We start from the raw sequence: 16,495 nt of genomic DNA on the forward strand, positions 1-16,495 counted from the left end.
TAGATGGGCTCTGCTGAGGCAGAGGTCCTGAAAGCTGTGGTTCTGGTGGGCTCTCCAACTGCAAAGGGTAGGAGCAGAGCAAGGTGAAAGTCCCGGGGAGCAAGGGAAGCCCAGGTACAGAAGCCAACGCCAAGTGAAAGAGGAGAGGAGCAGGCCAGTGTGGAGCAGAACACAGGACCCACATGTTTTCCCAGAGTGGAGCCGACCACATGTTTTGGAGGGTCAGGACAGGCTTTCGGGCAAGGGATGGTCCTCTCTTGGTGAATCGTCAGAGTATTGCTGCACTACCTTCTCTCTAGCCCTTTGCTTTTACCTCTCCTTCCTCCAAAAAGAATAAAAGCTTTTGTCAGCTCTTTGGACCACCCTCCCTCATAAGGGGTCCTGCGTTGTTTCCAGGCTGGCTCCTGGGTCACCACACACTGTCCTTGTCGCTGACCCATACTCTTGCTCAGTCACTTTCACAAGCCTGACCTGCCCCCACGGACAGGGGCAGATTTCGCCGACTCCTTCCCCTCCACCAGGCCGAGCGTTGAGGGTCCTGAGAGCTCTGCAGACTGGAGCAGCTCGCCAAGGATGCATCCAGCGTGCAGGGTTCTGAGGCCTCAGCCGCAAAGGAACTGCAACTTCTCTTCCACCTCCTTCCATCTTACTTAGGAAAATGCATTGATGTGAAAATGACATTAGAGTAGGTGTAATCTTGAATTTGCTCTTAGAGTAATTATTAGAAAATATGTGTGCTGCAACAATCACTTAAGCCACCTCATAGTTGACACAGATAGGAAGATAATGTAATGTGCTTACAATTTTAATAGCATTCTAATAAGCTACATGTTAGGTCTTTCGTCCTAGCAGTCTTGTTATCAGTTACAGTATGGGTGACTCAATTTACTGAGGTTCACCTGTATCCAAATGGAGTGGCAGTAACTTGTACTTCTGAAACACATGGTAATAAAACTCTTAAAAGTGGAAATAGAAATATCCAAACCTTATCTAAATAAATAGGAAGCAAAAGTAGCCCTCCCTCCCCCTTCCACCCCCCGTGCCATTAAAGCTACTGCATTAAGTGTGAGCATCCCAGTACCAAAAGTAGGAGGAGAAGGCATGATGAGGAGAGACATGCCAATCCTTTGAGAAAAAGAAGCTTATTCCAAGTTCTAAAAATGGTTTGTCTCACAGAACATTGAATGAAAGGGATAACGCAATGACTGGCAGTTTTACAACAATCATAGATGTTGTAACTATCCATGTCATTGGATAGTGCCCCTCACCTCACAAAGCAACTAATTTGCTTTGCAAAAGCCATAGTTGTCTTGCCTAATAGATACATAGGTTCTAAAACTTGAGAGAAGGACTATCCCAGCTTTGTAATAGTGCCAGAAGCTCACATATGTTCATTCGACATTTACCAGGGATCCAGCCCAGCCTGGATGCAATAGATTAGGTTCGGAGCAGACTGGGCTCACATCAATGAGAGCTCGTATGTTTTCTTCATTACTGAAACGGCAGCATCTTTCATTGATGATTTGATGTCTAAACTCTCATTTTTAGGAGTTCTTTGGAATTTATCCTCATGTGATGCCGTCAAGATGACAATCATTCGAGATGCTCTCTCGACCTTAACAAACACTGTGATCGTTCCACACTCCGGATGGAATAACTCTTCGTTTGATGATGATCATAAAATTAAATTTCAGACTTCACTTGTTCTGCGCAACACAACAGGCTGCCTGAGGTAAAGTCTTTATCTCTTTTTTTTAATGAATTCAGTGCTTAAATCATAGGAGGATTTACTTCATTTTGGTAACACCTACCTAAATTTCCAAGTTTGTTTCAAAATGTAGGCCACTAGACTTGGTTATCCTGTGAAGAAAACATCATGAGCTCAGTCTAGGAGCCTGAAAGACATTATCTTATAAATGACTCTTCTGTGATTTAGTCAAAGGGCCTTTCAGTCTGAAATTCTGCCAAAATTCCTGCGTTTTCCACTTGAACAGCATTTTCCTGGTTATCACATTCTGATTGCTAATGTCGTACCCTGGTTTTTAAGTTCAAAATGTGATGGTTAAAGCGTTTTTGTTTTTAAAAGAGTGCGAAGAGGTGTGTGGTTTAAACAGTCATTGGGTTTGAGTTTTATAAGTAAATGAAAATGAACCCAAATAGTACTTTGCGTCATTATCTTGAGCATGTAGACTCCATAAAGCCTCCCTTAAGTGCACACAGTATTGCTCATTAGTTGCCATTCACACTCATGAGCTCAGTTTCTGCCCAGTTTCCCTGGTTTACAGTGCCCAGGACAGAGCAGCCTGGTGATGATGAGAGGGGGCTCTGGCCTCAGGCACCTGGCTTCCCATCCCACTCTGAGCCACAGTATCCTCATCTTTAGAATAGGGATAGTAGTACCACCGCAGAGTCGTGAAGAATCAGCATGTGTAAAGTGCTTAGCATTTTACTAGTATGTGACACACAGTGAGCGCTATTTGACGCATAAACATCTCTGCAGCGGAGAGTTTGGGAGAGGCAGGGGGAGGTCTGGCTGCTACCTGAAGTCTTTCACTGTTGAGACAGGTGACTGTCAGACCCCTCGAGGGTGGGGGATGGCAAGAGTCAGGATCCTGGAAAACAGGCCAGCTCTCTAACTCAGATGCCTGTGTCTAAAGCAGTGGTTCTCAACCTTCCTAATGCCGCGACCCTTTAATACAGTTCCTCATGTTGTGGTGACCCCCAACCATAAAATTATTTTCGTCGCTACTTCATAACTGTAATTTTGCTACTGTTATGAATCGTAATATAAATATCTGAGAAGGCCGAGCGCGCCGCGCAGGCGCACGGGTCTCACGGCTCGCCTTTTAATTAAAATAGTTATAAGAAAAATATATAAAGGAATGAGTTTAAATTGAAAGTTGTGATGTCAACATAGACATAAATTCACCTAGACCAGTGGTTCTCAACCTTTCTAAAGCTGCAACCCTTTAATACACAGTTCCTCATGTTGTGATGACCTCCAATTTCATTTGTTACAAATGAACATAATTAAAGCATAGTGATTAATCACAAAAACAATATGTAATTATATGTGTTTTCCGATGGTCTTAGGCGACCCCTGTGAAAGGGTCATTTGACCCCCAAAGGGGTCGCGACCCACAGGTTGAGAACCGCTGGTCTAAAGGCAGCTCATAGCACTTACTGGTCATTTGTGGAAGCGGCATCTCGTTCTCTCCGGGCACCTGGATCCAGGGAGGCTGTGATTACTCCTCAGCCAGCCTGCCAGACTTCCAGGAAGGCCCTGGGGTAGGACACACGCCCAGGGGCAGGACACATGCCCGGGCTCTCCATTGGTTCATGGTTATAAACATTTGTGAATGCCTTCCTTGTGGAATCGATGAACAAGATAGACTAGATCCCTGCTCATGTTCTGTTGGGGAAGATAGACAGAAAGTCACAATAGGTGCCATTAAAAAAAAAAGGGTGGTGTCAGAGTTTTTAGGTGATTGTTTTGATGATCAGATGGTCTCTCCCAGAAGGTGAAATTTAAAACAAAGATCTGAAAAACCTAAGGAGCTACCCATTTGAGGGTGGGTGTCAGGAGGACGTGAGTTTGAGGCAGTAGTGATGCTTAGCGTAAAGGCTCCAGGGCAGGAATGGTCAAGGTGCAGAGTGGAATTAGATTATGTAAGATTTTTTAAATCAAAGACGGAGTTTGCACTTTATTCCAGGTGCCATGGGAAACCATCAGAGGGTTGACTCATGGGAGTGATGGACTGGTTTCTGGTCGTGATGTGGAGAACTGGGTGTGGGCAACATAGACACAGAAGACGAGGCTGCTCAGTGAGTGACCCAGACAAGGTGACAGTGGCCTAGACCAGGCACTGGGGAGAGGTAGGCAGATGGGGTTGTGTTTTGTGGAGGGAGAGCTGGCAGGGTTTGCTAGTGAACTGGATATCAGGGCCAGGGAAAGGGACAATAGAAGGATAACGCCTAGCTCTTTGGCTGGAGCACAGAAGAGCTGTGGGTGAAGTCAGGGAGGAGAAAGGGTGGAGGGAGAGCAGGTGAGTGTGTTGGCCACGTCCATTCTGAGATGTCTAGTTAGGTACTCGTGTGGTAATATCCTGGAAGCAATTGGGTAAATGGGTCTGGAGTGCTAGAGAGGCCAGGCTAAATATCCACGTTTGGGTGTTCAGGGTCCATAGGCTGTATTAAAGCCCAGGAGAGAGGAAGGCCGAGATACAGGTAAGAAGGGACCATTGTAGCCCTGGACAGTCAGAGGGACCCACTAGCAGAAAGGCTGAGAAGGAAAGCCAGTGAGATGAGAGGAGAACCAGCCGAGAGGGGGCCAGGAGCTCGTGGAGGAATGCAAGAGGCAGCTGCTGAGTGCTGCTGAGAGGTGACTTTACCTTTCTGGCTCCAAAAAACAAAGACGAAAAGAAAAATCTTAACCACACCAGACCTGAGGCCCTGAACCTATCTGTCCCCTATACCTGGGCTCCTGAGCATTAAAGAGAAAAAACCAACATGATATAGAAAAATGTTAGTTACATGCAAACAAGTAGTTAGAATAAGATGGAACTTGGAGACACTATAGAAAATAGGTCTAGGCAAAGTACTGAAAATTAGGTACAGCGGTATAGCGGCAGATTCGGAAATTACCGAAAAATCGGTACAGCGGTCTGGTAGGGTTAAGATTTGCAAAATCTCAGAATTAGCCTAGAATCTTGTAAATGGAACCTACAAAAATAGATCTTTCTGATTTGGTATCAGTTCATGAAGGCAAACTGATATCAAACATTTCAAAATGTATGAGACCTAAAACAATTTTCAGGTTTTTTTTAAAGAATTGAAAAGATGATAAAAACTACAGCATAAGCAAATGTGCATATTGAACTGGAATGTTTATACAAAAAAATGCTGTTTCCTGTGTTCGTCGAGAAGTGTTCATGGCCACCTGCTAGATGCAAAACATAGTAGTCGCAGGGACTGGAAAGACCTTCAGGCCTGACAAGGCGAGTAGTGCGAGTCTAAAATAATGAGCATGGCTGACAAACACTGGGAATTTTATGTGGCAGGCACTTGTCTAATTGCTTTATATGCAGCAAATCATCGCTTCCTCGCAACAACCCAATGGAATAGTTGCTGTCATTTTCCCCTTTTACCTTTGAGGAAAAACCCCAAAATCATTATCTTACAGGAGGTTAGAAAGTGGCATGCCACATGCGCAAGAGAGATAGAAAGCTCCGATGCTCCTGCTCCCGTCTTTTTGTGTGGATCATGGGGAGCTAGCTGTTGTGAGCTCTCAGAATGTTAAAATGTAAGCCCCAGAATATCTACTCAGACCAAATCCTCATGGCCACCGTCTTCTCTCAGTCACTGAGGTAAGGCTCCGAGGCTACCAGTGAGTCATTGATCTCAGCAGCTCCATGTGTCTCTCCATTTAGGAACCTCAGCTCCGCAGGGGAGGAAGCCCGGAAGCAGATGCGATCCTGTGAGGGGCTGGTGGACTCGCTGCTGTACGTGATCCATACGTGTGTGAACACATCCGATTACGACAGCAAGGTCAGTGTCTGCCTGGCCATGTGGGGGCACGATGACATGACAGCAGCTGCTGACACCGCTAGTTGCATGCCATTGGGATTCCTGAGCCTCTCCTCCTCACTAGGGTACTCTCCAGATTAAAGGGGGTTGGGAGGGAACCTCTAAAAATTGCAAGTTCACAAGGGACATGACAACTTCAAAAAGTAGCCCCAGAATAGGGAAAACTGAGTGACGCCATGTGGTAAAGGACCTAGCAGTTGTGGGGTCCTGACTTTCTCTGTGGCTCCCTGGGCCCTTTATCGCTTTTCCGTGCTGCTGTTCCCTCCAATTGTGTATTCCTCCTGCCAGAACCAGATCCACCAGTATTTGAGTATCTACTGGGTAAAAGTTCCTACTCCAGGCACTTTGACACCTCAGTGCACCTACAGCCCAGCTCCAGCACCAACTTTAGGTGTCTCTCTTTAAGTCCCAGTCTTGGCCCTTCCCCTCCCTCTAATGCAGTGGTTCTCAACCTTTGGGTCGTGACCCCTTTTGCAGTCGAATGACCCTTTCACAGGGGTCGCCTAAGACCATCCTGCATATCAGATATTTACATTACGATTCATAACAGTAGCAACATTACAGTTATGAAGTAGCAACGAAAATAATTTTATGGTTGGGTCACAACATGAGGAACTGTATTTAAAGGGCCAGAAGGCTGAGAACCACTGCTCTAACGTCAGGCTGGTCTGTTCCCAGCACGAGCTCCTTATCCCCCTCTCCTGATTTCTCCATCCTGGCCCCAGCACAAGGCATTCAACTCTTCAGGATCAGGGACCTGAAGAAGGAAGGTCGGGAGAAACGGGAGGAGGGACTAAAAGTGTCAGGAGTTCAAGGCCGGCTGGGTAGTTGGTGTTCACCGTGGGCGGAACTGGGAGAGTCCATAAGAAGTCCTTGGGTTGTAAATATGGGTCTGAGAGAGAGAAGAGGAATGATGAGTGATGGGCTCGGAGAGAAGATGGTGACGGCCAGGTTTTTATTTGAGCCTTGTTGAACCAGGAGATCTGCAAATGAAAATGAAGGAGAGAGCAAGTGGGAAGGGGAGCTTGCTGAGCAAAAGCTGAACTTGATTTGAGACACTCTCAGTGACTTGGCCTCCCAGTTAGAGGTGTGATACAAGCTTTAGGAGCAAAAGACCAAGTACAGAAGGCAGCTTGTCCACAGAGAAAAGAGATCATGGAACTTTGCACAGAGAGTGGGGAGAGTTGGGAGGTGGAAGGAGGAGACAAAGATGGGACTTGGGGGGAGGGCAGTCCCCAGAGAGGGTTGGTCACACCTGTTGTCATGAAGAGGACTTGGTGAAGAGTAAGGTTCTGGCGACTCAGCTGCATTTTGCCACTGCAGCTGCCCCAAAGCAGAAACACTGGGCACTTTCTCTCCCGGGGCCTTGCACATTTTAGCTGGCATGAAATCAGATTCTCAGATGTACTGGATGGCTCTGCATTCTGTCCTTTGGGTATTCCATAGGAGTTCTAGAATCCTAATTCTTCCCTTAGACTGTTTCAGGTTCCTGTAAGAAAAGGCAGATCTTTCATATTCTACATGTATTTAATATTATTGGCATTCAGTACAGAAGCATTCTGCACTAATGTGCTGGGATAGCTTTGATTATACGCTGTGTTGGGTTTCAGACCGTGGAGAACTGCGTGTGCACCCTGAGGAACCTGTCCTACCGGCTGGAACTGGAGGTCCCTCAGGCCCGGCTGCTGGGGCTGAACGAATTGGATGACTTACTAGGCAAAGAGTCTCCCAGCAAAGACTCGGAGCCAAGCTGCTGGGGGAAGAAGAAGAAAAAGAAAAAGAGAACGCCACCAGAGGATCAAGTTAGTATTTTACTTGACATGAAACTAAAGTTTCATTCTCTGGGAGTAAGAAATCACCTACTGAGCGAGAAAAATAATATTCTAACGATACCATTGTTCTACGTAGCTGTAGCTGTAGCTGAGCCCATCAGAGGGGGTGGTTTCCGATGTTGGAGATTGTGTTCACTTTCCTTCATTTAATGTGTGCTCTCTGTCTTTCAGTGGGATGGAGTTGGTCCTATTCCAGGACTGTCAAAGTCCCCCAAAGGGGTTGAGATGCTGTGGCATCCGTCGGTGGTAAAACCATATCTGACTCTTCTAGCAGAAAGTTCCAACCCAGCCACCTTGGAGGGCTCTGCCGGATCTCTCCAGAACCTCTCTGCTGGAAACTGGAAGGTAGGGCGTCTTCCTCCTGTCCACACTTCCTGTCTGTGCAGTCACGTCAGCAGCGGTGGTGGAAGGGATGTGGTTGTTCAGAGTTTGGAAAGGGAGAGATAGCAGTTGGCTCTGGGGATCCAGAGATGAGTGTGGCATGGCCCCACAGACAGATCAAGTCAGTGCAGTGTAGATGTCACAGCTTGTGCGTGCTGCGGGGTCTTGGTGGGGAACATCTATTCCAGCCCAGCAGGTGAGGGAAAGGCCAGGAAAGGGGAGACCAAGAGGCAAGCACGATTTCCTGGAAGGGTGGTGATCCCCAAAGGGACTCTTGGTTCTGCTGGCAGAACTAAGCCAGCAGAGTCTGCAGTTGGGGTGCAGAGGGAGTGATGCAGGTAAAGGGACAAGAGAAGGAAGGCCTCGGGTGAGGAGAGAGTGAGTGGGGACAGCAGGCTGGTTGCTGGAGCGTTTGCGGACAGGGCCGGGAGTGGCCCTTGGTGGAGCCAGGCATCGCGAGCAGGTGTGACTGCCAAGCTTCAGGAGCTGGGACCTGACCCACAGACGAGGCACCACCAAAAGGGGTTAAGCAGACCAGTGGCACAGGCCGACGTGGACACTATCGGATAGAGCTGTACAGACGGTGGATTCACAGAAGAGGAAAGTAGAGGCTGGGGTTTACTGGGGAGCAGGTGAGAGATGCTGAGCGCCTGCAGTAGAGCTGGGGTTGGGCAGCAATGCAGCCAAGGAGAGGGGCCACTGCTCCTCTCTCAGGTGCTCACAGAACATGCATATGGTGAGTTTCCACATCCCCTTGTAGGTGTGTGACTTCTTTATGAGAATGAAGGTGGTTTCCTGCCATTACCATTTTAAGCGTGTCCTCAAAACTTTTAAATGTCATCTAGCATCTTTCCAGACAGTCCTTGACTGAAACATTTCAACCTCTAGGAATGTCCTGACGAGTGTATTTTAGTAGAGTTACTATAATGCTTGTTTTTGGCTACCTCCTCCACCACTACTTCCCGAATGAGAATCTCTTGGCCACTGTATTATCCATGGGAGTAAAAAGCATTGCTAAGCCTGGCATGGTTTATTTCATGCAGCCAACTGCTGTTATGAATATATACAGATAATTGTGGGCTAGTGCTAAGCCAGTTTGGTTATTTTGTTACTGTTTTAATTAAAGTGCTAATAGATTAGCATCTAAGTATTGGCTCTGGAGTCAGAACCCTCAGCTTTGAATCCTAGACACTCCACTTATTAGCTAGGGCCTCAGATAGCCCTGTCCTAGTTTCTCCATCTGTAAATGGAGATAATACCTACCACAGGAGGTGGTTGTGAGGATTAAAAGATTATAAATGTGGTGGACCTACGACAGTGCTCAGCATATAATTGTGTATTCGTAACATTTCTGTTGATGACTCAGCATTCAGCTCCATCTTGTGACTTAAGGATCATTTGATGATAATTTTAAAAAGATATAATAATTAAAAGAGATGTGATTTAAGTTCTGTAGAATTTCATTTCTGGGATCATTTAATAAATGAAAGTTAGATGGCAAACTCATTTAAAATATGAACATCATCTAAAATAGTAAATCAAAATATTGGACCCTTGTTAAGAAAACCAGGTAATGATGGCCATAGAGGTTACCCAGTCAGAAGCTGTTTGGGGAGCAGTGATGACCAGTGCTCTGAAGGGAGGCGCTCAGGGCTGGGCTGAGCGTGATCTCCAAGGGAGACAGGCGTTGGCTTGGTTGCAGGCGTCAGAGAGAGGCTGATAGAGCTGCCAGCCTGACGGCAGCCATGCGCTCTGCTTCCCCCTGGAGATTTCATTTGGAAAATAGGAGTATTTGTTTTATGTGAAGAATGTGAATAGGATCTTTGAAATGCATTTTCCCTCTTATTTATATTATTAAGTGGTCAATCACATATTTTAATGTTCGAAATAATACAAAGGGCTGGCGGATCTTTGTCCTCAGGTCTTGACCACAGCAGTAAAGTATTAGATGTTTAATGAGCAGCATTTTTCAATTACCCTGAATTTTGAAAGACAGTTTGCCTTGGTAAAAATGTCAGTGAAAGCTCAAAACAAGATTCAAGGCCCATTTTCAAATGTTACCTTTTTCTGATTTTTTTGGTGTTTCCCTGATAACTTGGCATTCATTTCCCATTCCTGTGGTGCACAGACTGACACATCATTCAGACCTGCAAAAGACTTGGACTGTAGATTTTAAAAAGCAGCAGCTACCTAATCTTGAATGAGAAAGCATTTCACACAGGGATATACTTACTTTTTCACCAACATGTGTGAGTTATGTTGCTCACTGTTTCTGGAAAACTCATTTTCTCCTGAGGCAGGGATTGTTCCAGAGAATCTCTTTGAAAGGTTTTGAACTCTACGTATTGTTACGGACAAGACAGAGAGAAAGCACGACTTGATGGAGACAGGTTCTCCTTTAATGCGCGCTGATCAGCTATGCCTCTGCCATCCTATTTATAGCCTCTGGGCCTGGCTTGGGTCCAACTGCAGAGAAGATCGAGATTCTTCCTTAATCGTGTGATGTAGCTGAGGCAGCCAGTAATCACTGCCTTCTCTTTTCTGCACAATATCTGGCAGATGGTGGTTTGAGATGTTCAGGCTTTGGGATTTCTTTTTAAATCAGTCATCCTAGCCTATCTTTATCCCCAACTATGCTTTTCTCTTTACTGACACCACAGATTTAATCTCCAATTGGAAAGAAAACATTTAATCTATTAGTTCATCATTTTTAGGCAACAATAACACCTGAGAGCTGAACTCTGTTCTATATTACTAATTGCCTTGTTTTCCTCACTAGTTTGCAGCGTATATCCGGGCGGCCGTCCGCAAAGAAAAAGGGCTCCCCATCCTTGTAGAGCTTCTGAGAATGGATAATGACAGAGTGGTTTCTTCTGTGGCAACTGCCTTGAGGAATATGGCACTAGATGTTCGAAACAAGGAGCTCATAGGTACGTTCTGGTGACCAGGTGAGCTACGGAGAGAGGGGAAGAGGAACTACAGCATTTATAAAACTCTTCTTTTGATTTATACAAATACGACATTTAAAATGATTAGCAACTGAGTCCTGGTCCTGTTTTCTCGGCAGTTTTGGGTACCCCTGCTGGCTTTTCTTTGTGACCATTCCTTTTCATTAAGAGGCAGGCTCATTAATAAACCCTAATCAGAAAAGCTAGCATTTTCCATTATACTTTACAGCACTACTTAATAGAGTTGATGTCTTTGTTTCCTAAGAAAGGTTCATTTCTTGAGCAACAAGAAACGGTTTAATTCTCCCTTTCTGACTTGAGACTGATAGTACCAACACTACAGTGTTCCTACTTTAAAGAAAAAGAAACCACATGAGATGTTTGTAGCTTTTCCCTCTGGGATCTGGGTAAATGCTCACCCTAGGCGGAGCAGAGTCACTGTCCCAAGACCATTCCTCCCCCCGCCCCCGTCCCCCCCTCCAGGGAAGGGTAAGGCGAGGGTAAGGCAAGTGAAGCACACAGGGTACATTTAGGAGGCACTTACCCTCACGTCCACCCAAGCATAGGGTTGGCACTTGCATGAGCCTAAGAATGAGCAGCTCTTCAAGTTGTCTACCCTGGTCAGCTTAGCTCACTTGCCTCCAGTGTGGTGCCATATCTCAAGCAGAGAGTGGGGTAAAGAAAAGACCAGAGACCCTCCCAGACTTAGGTGAAACCCTGGATCTACTGCTCACTGGTTGTGGAACCAGGAGGGTCTGTAGAGCCTATTTGGGCTCAATACCTTCATCCAAGTTGAAAACTCCCTCAGCCATTCCCTGAAAAGGAGCTGACGGTGCCTGCTACCCTCACCGTGCATCTGCTGTGTAAATGAGATGAGAGGTGAGGCAGCTCCACGCCAGTCCCACAGCTGGTGACAGTTCAGGAGAGAAGCAGGGGAAATTTCACAAGACCTTGAATGGATTTGTGAATATATATTGAAGTAATTAAAACACACCTGCCATTAGAGAGGGAGGGAGACCGAGGTGAAGATGGGAAGAGAGAGAAAGAATAAGGGCAGGAATGTTTGCCTTAAAGAATTGCTGTGAGGACTCAGTGGCACATTTGCTAAAATTATCGCTTCCATCACCCTACTCTCAACACCCCATTTCTTTGAGCCAAATCATCCCCACGGAGAGAAAAGGGGCCTCTGTTCGTGCAGTCGAGCATGAGCCTGATTCCAGCAAATGTGACATAACTTGCTTCCCACACTTTCTTAAGAGAAATCCTGTCGGTCCCCAAAGAGAGATTTTTAAAGTTATTTTGTTACATCTGTATTTGAATTTCTTTTCAAAAGCACAAGTGGTTTGTGTGCTCTTAATGCTGAAAAATAAAGGGTTGACAGCATAAACCCTGTGGCCTGTCATTCACCACAGGGAGGAGGCGCAGGAGAGCAAAAGGTGCAAGGCCAGCAGCACTGGCCCGAGTCCTCCGGGAAAAGGAGCCTGTCCCCATTCTCAGAGCCCCGCCTCTCCCACTGCGGCCTGTGCTGTCTGTGAATGTCCCACGTCCCTTTTAAACTTCCACGAGCATTTTCTCTCTCTCTGCTGATGAGCACTGTTTTACCCACCCGGCACTCGAACTGGCTCATGAGCCGCTTTTTCTTGTTTCCCCATAAAGATTCCTTCCTTCCTTTGAGATCTGAGTCCCTCCCGGACTCTAAGTTGCCCAGCACTTCTGTTCCTAAGAACCGCCCCCTTCTCTGACCCCTCTACTGTCTCCTCGCATCTGTCACCAGCAGTAGCAGTGGACCTTCTCTTCAGAGACATTTTCACAAGTAAAGTTTTGTCACCTGCATACTCACCTGAGTCCGACCAGCCCCGCTGTCTGGAGCTGCAGGCTCTAAGGCAGGGGTGGGGAACCTTTTTCCTGTCAGGGGCCATCTGGATATTTATAACCTCATTTGTGGGCCACACAAAATTATCAGCTTAAAAATTAGCCTTCTATATTTGGTCAAACATTTAATTAACTCACCCCAGAAATGATTTTACAAGCCAAACGTTCCCCACCCCTGCTCACTTTATCCCAAGAGTCAGGAGTACAATTTATTTAATGTGGTATCTTAGCAGAATGACAAATTACACGTCATGGACCTTTTGGTCGTTCATGAGTATTCCAAATCACTAGTGCTAGCTTACCATCTGTTCTTAAAAACTGCATTTATCTTCGGGCTTACAGTGTCATCGCAGCTTTTCCACTCTGCGCACCAGGCTGCACCGTGACTCGCCCTAAGGCATGCAGTGTGTGCTCAGGGCCTGCCCGCTGCTCACCAGCATATACAAATAGGTCCTTCACCAGAGCCCTTAATATCCACTCAATTATTAGCTGAGGGAGAAAAACTAAGGAAATATTTACTTGGGCTTTAGTTAATTTCTTTTGTTTGTAGTGCAATTATTCCAGTTTGTCACTTGGTAATTGAAATAGGAAAAGCAAGAGATAATCTCTTTTTGGAGAGGACTACGAGAAATTGAGTTTCTTAAAGAAATACTTCAGTAGCTAGTGGACTCCCCAGCCTGTCTTATCAAGACTTTATTGTTGAATTGCTCTAGGGAGATAATAGACCCATAATTATCTTGTGTCTTCTTTAAAAGAAACGAACATGTTGACACATGTTGACATCACTTCTGATGTCAACAGCTGATATTACTCTCAACTTGGTAAAAATGTGGAACTGTACGTGGTTCAAGAGGTGAGATCCAGGAGAATGTAACGAAGACCCTTGTTTGGTGGTCCTACTTTGTCCAGCTAAACCTTCTTCAAAGGTCAGCTTTTAGAGGTTTAAGAGGAAGCTGAGGTATTTTTGACGCATGAGAATTGAGTCAAGAATAAAATTTACTATCCTATCATCATTCCTTTATTTCTTACTGTTAATGAAAATGGTTGAACTAAAGCAACAGGATTGGTGTATCCAGTTTTATCCACTGACTTACATTTTCTTTTTTTAGCGAGACTGGCTAGGACTTAGTATGTCTTTTTTTATATATATATTTTTTATTGATTTTTTACAAAGAGGAAGGGAGAGAGATAGAGAGTTAGAAACATCGATGAGAGAGAAGTATCGATCAGCTGCCTCCTGCACATCTTCTACTGGGGATGTGCCCGCAATCCAGGTACATGCCCTTAACCGGAATCGAACCTGGGACCTTTCAGTCCGCAGACGGATGCTCTATCCACTGAGCCAAACCGGTTTCGGCTGACTTACATTTTCTTTCAGCGATGTACAGTAATGTTTTATTAAATCATTCGTCCTTCATGTGCCACTGCAATATATGTTAACTTCCCCTTGTGTCTGTCCTTTTACCCTTCACTGCGGTTCCCCTGTTCTCTCCTCTCTCGGTGTTTTGTTTTTATAAGGCTACCCAGCCGCAATCTTTAAAGAACAATAACAAAAACCTCACACCTTCTGAAAGGAGAATGAAATCTTTTGCATCCGGCAGGTAAATACGCCATGCGAGACCTGGTCAACCGGCTCCCCGGAGGCTCGGGCCCCAGCGTGCTGTCTGATGAGACCATGGCGGCCATCTGCTGTGCCCTGCATGAGGTCACCAGCAAAAACATGGAGAACGCCAAAGCCCTGGCCGACTCCGGGGGCATCGAAAAGCTGGTGAACATAACCAAGGGCAGAGGAGACAGGCAAGTCTGCTGCAGGGAGACGAGGTCACAAGCCTCACTTCTGGGATCGTCCTGTGATAAGGGCCTTTGTCCAGGATATGCTTCCTATTGGAAAAGATGTATTTATTTCTGCATATTTTTAAATCCTCGCCTGAGGACATTTTTTCCATTGATTTTGAGAGAGAGTGGAAGGGAGAGCAGGAGAGAGAGAGATACTGAGATACCAATTGGTTGCCTCCCACATGCATCCCAACCAGGGCCAGGGATTGAAACTACAACCCAGGTATGTGCCCTTGACGGGAATCAAATCAAGAGTCTTTTGTGCACTGGCCGATACTTACTCACTGAGCCACACCAGCCAGGGCGATTTCTGCATTTTTTACAGCGGGTTTGCAGTCATGTGATCCTTTTCCTGGTCTTCATTATAACACCTCTACACTTGGTTGTTCCAACCTGGAAGAATCAGAAATGCCTGATGAGGAAGGTCTGGGGGCGCTGTTTCCCTTGCTCCTTTGGCTCTAATTCAGGTCTGTTCTTCAAGAGCATCTTCTTGAATCCTCGGTTGAGGGTTGACTCCTCTGCATTAAACTCACCACTCTGCACAGGGCCTGCTGTGTGGCCTCAGGCTGTGCCCGGGGCTTGTCTCCTACGTTTCCCTTTGCTTCTGGGTGACACCTAATTGACAAAGCAACAAAAGCAGGGATTAGAGAATCAGTGGCAAAAATAGAAGGTTTTTGTCATGGAGCTGTAGCAGGACTATGAATTGGGCTTAGTATCAAATCAGAGTCTCCTTCAAGGAAGTGGGAAGTGGGGCTGCTTTTGCAGCACAATAGCACAGCAGACACCTGATCGAAGTAAAATAGCCCTGGTCTCTGCTTTCCCTCCCTCCACCTGCTCTCTTCTCACAGCACTGACTCCCTGTGTGTTATTTATGGCTTTCTCTGGCTTCTGCTCCCCCTGCAGCAGGGACTTGGTCTTTTTGTTCACTGCTGTATCCTCTGCGTCTGCAGAGCCTGGCCTATACCAGGTGCTCAGTAAATGCTTATTAACTGACTTAGTGACAGTGTTAGGCTCATTCTGCCTTGTCTGGTCTTTTAGTTTATAGTTTTGAAGGATTTTCTAAGATATAAGAATTACGTTACAAAGTATATTCTCATCCCTCAGAAACTACACCTATCAACATTAACCATATTTCCTTTCAGTTCTTTTTTATGAGTCTTTTTATTCCATAAGTAATAAAAGCACACACTCATTTTTATTTTAAAGGAAATGAAACGTTATAGATAAAGCTAAGATCCATTCGTTAACTCCCAGTCCAGGTCCCTCCCCTCTCCCTGAGGTACGGTAATCACTGTTTGTGCTCTTAAAATGTTAGTCCAGCCAGTGTGGCTCAGTGGTTGAGCATCAATCTAAGAATTAGGAGGTCACAGATGTCTCCTGGTCAGGGCAGATGCCCTGGTTGCAGGCTCAATCCCCGGGGGCGCAGGGGGTGGTGGGGTGCAGGAGGCAGCCAATCAATGATTCTCTCTCATCATTGATGTTTCTGTCTCTCTCTCCCCCTCTCCCTTCCTCTCTGAAATTAAAAAAAAAAAATGTTAGACAGCCTTCATTTGTGAAAGACATACAAAGAAGCTGGGGAAATCCTGAACCAGTACCAAAACCTGGTATCTTTAAAAAAAAAAAATATTACCTAATCTAATCTTTTTTCCCCAAAGTAAGAGATTCAGAAAGTCCTAGATCACATCGTCTTCCAAACATATCATTACCTTCCCTTATTCATTCACCCAGTGTTCATTGCCTACCTGCGTGTGCTGCAGTGGTGAGTGGATCACACAGCAGCCTCTGCCCTCAGGTAGCTTACGTCCCAGGGGTGAGTTAGAGCTAGACGAGGTATCAGTTGAATGAGAAACACACTTGGATCGTGCTGTGTGGTCTGTGAGCACTAAAATCAGGGAAGGTGAGAGGGGATCACAGTTATAGACAAGGTGGTCAGGACGGGCTTCAGGGGGACAGTGCCTGAGGGAAGAGGGGTAGGGCAGAGGGCGTAAGTGGAAGGACCCTGAGATGGAGCAGCGGGAAGCCAGTGGGACTGGAACAGAG

General features: G+C 46.0%; 1 protein-coding gene across 5 annotated transcripts in view; it reads left to right on the forward strand.

Moving 5' to 3' along the window:
- LOC102755387 (plakophilin-4) overlaps positions 1–16,495 on the forward strand; it is a 74,710-nt gene that overhangs the window by 46,658 nt on the left and 11,557 nt on the right. For all 5 annotated transcript variants that reach the window (XM_015565728.1, XM_015565727.1, XM_015565725.1 and 2 more), the window contains exons 8-13: positions 1,549–1,732; positions 5,430–5,547; positions 7,197–7,388; positions 7,590–7,763; positions 10,579–10,729; positions 14,221–14,416. In XM_015565728.1, the coding sequence (XP_015421214.1) occupies positions 1,549–1,732; positions 5,430–5,547; positions 7,197–7,388; positions 7,590–7,763; positions 10,579–10,729; positions 14,221–14,416 (1,015 nt within the window). The remainder of the gene's footprint in view (positions 1–1,548; positions 1,733–5,429; positions 5,548–7,196; positions 7,389–7,589; positions 7,764–10,578; positions 10,730–14,220; positions 14,417–16,495) is intronic.

The sequence above is a fragment of the Myotis davidii genome, unplaced genomic scaffold (genome assembly GCF_000327345.1).
Source record: "Myotis davidii unplaced genomic scaffold, ASM32734v1 scaffold59, whole genome shotgun sequence".
Lineage (NCBI taxonomy): Eukaryota > Metazoa > Chordata > Mammalia > Chiroptera > Vespertilionidae > Myotis > Myotis davidii.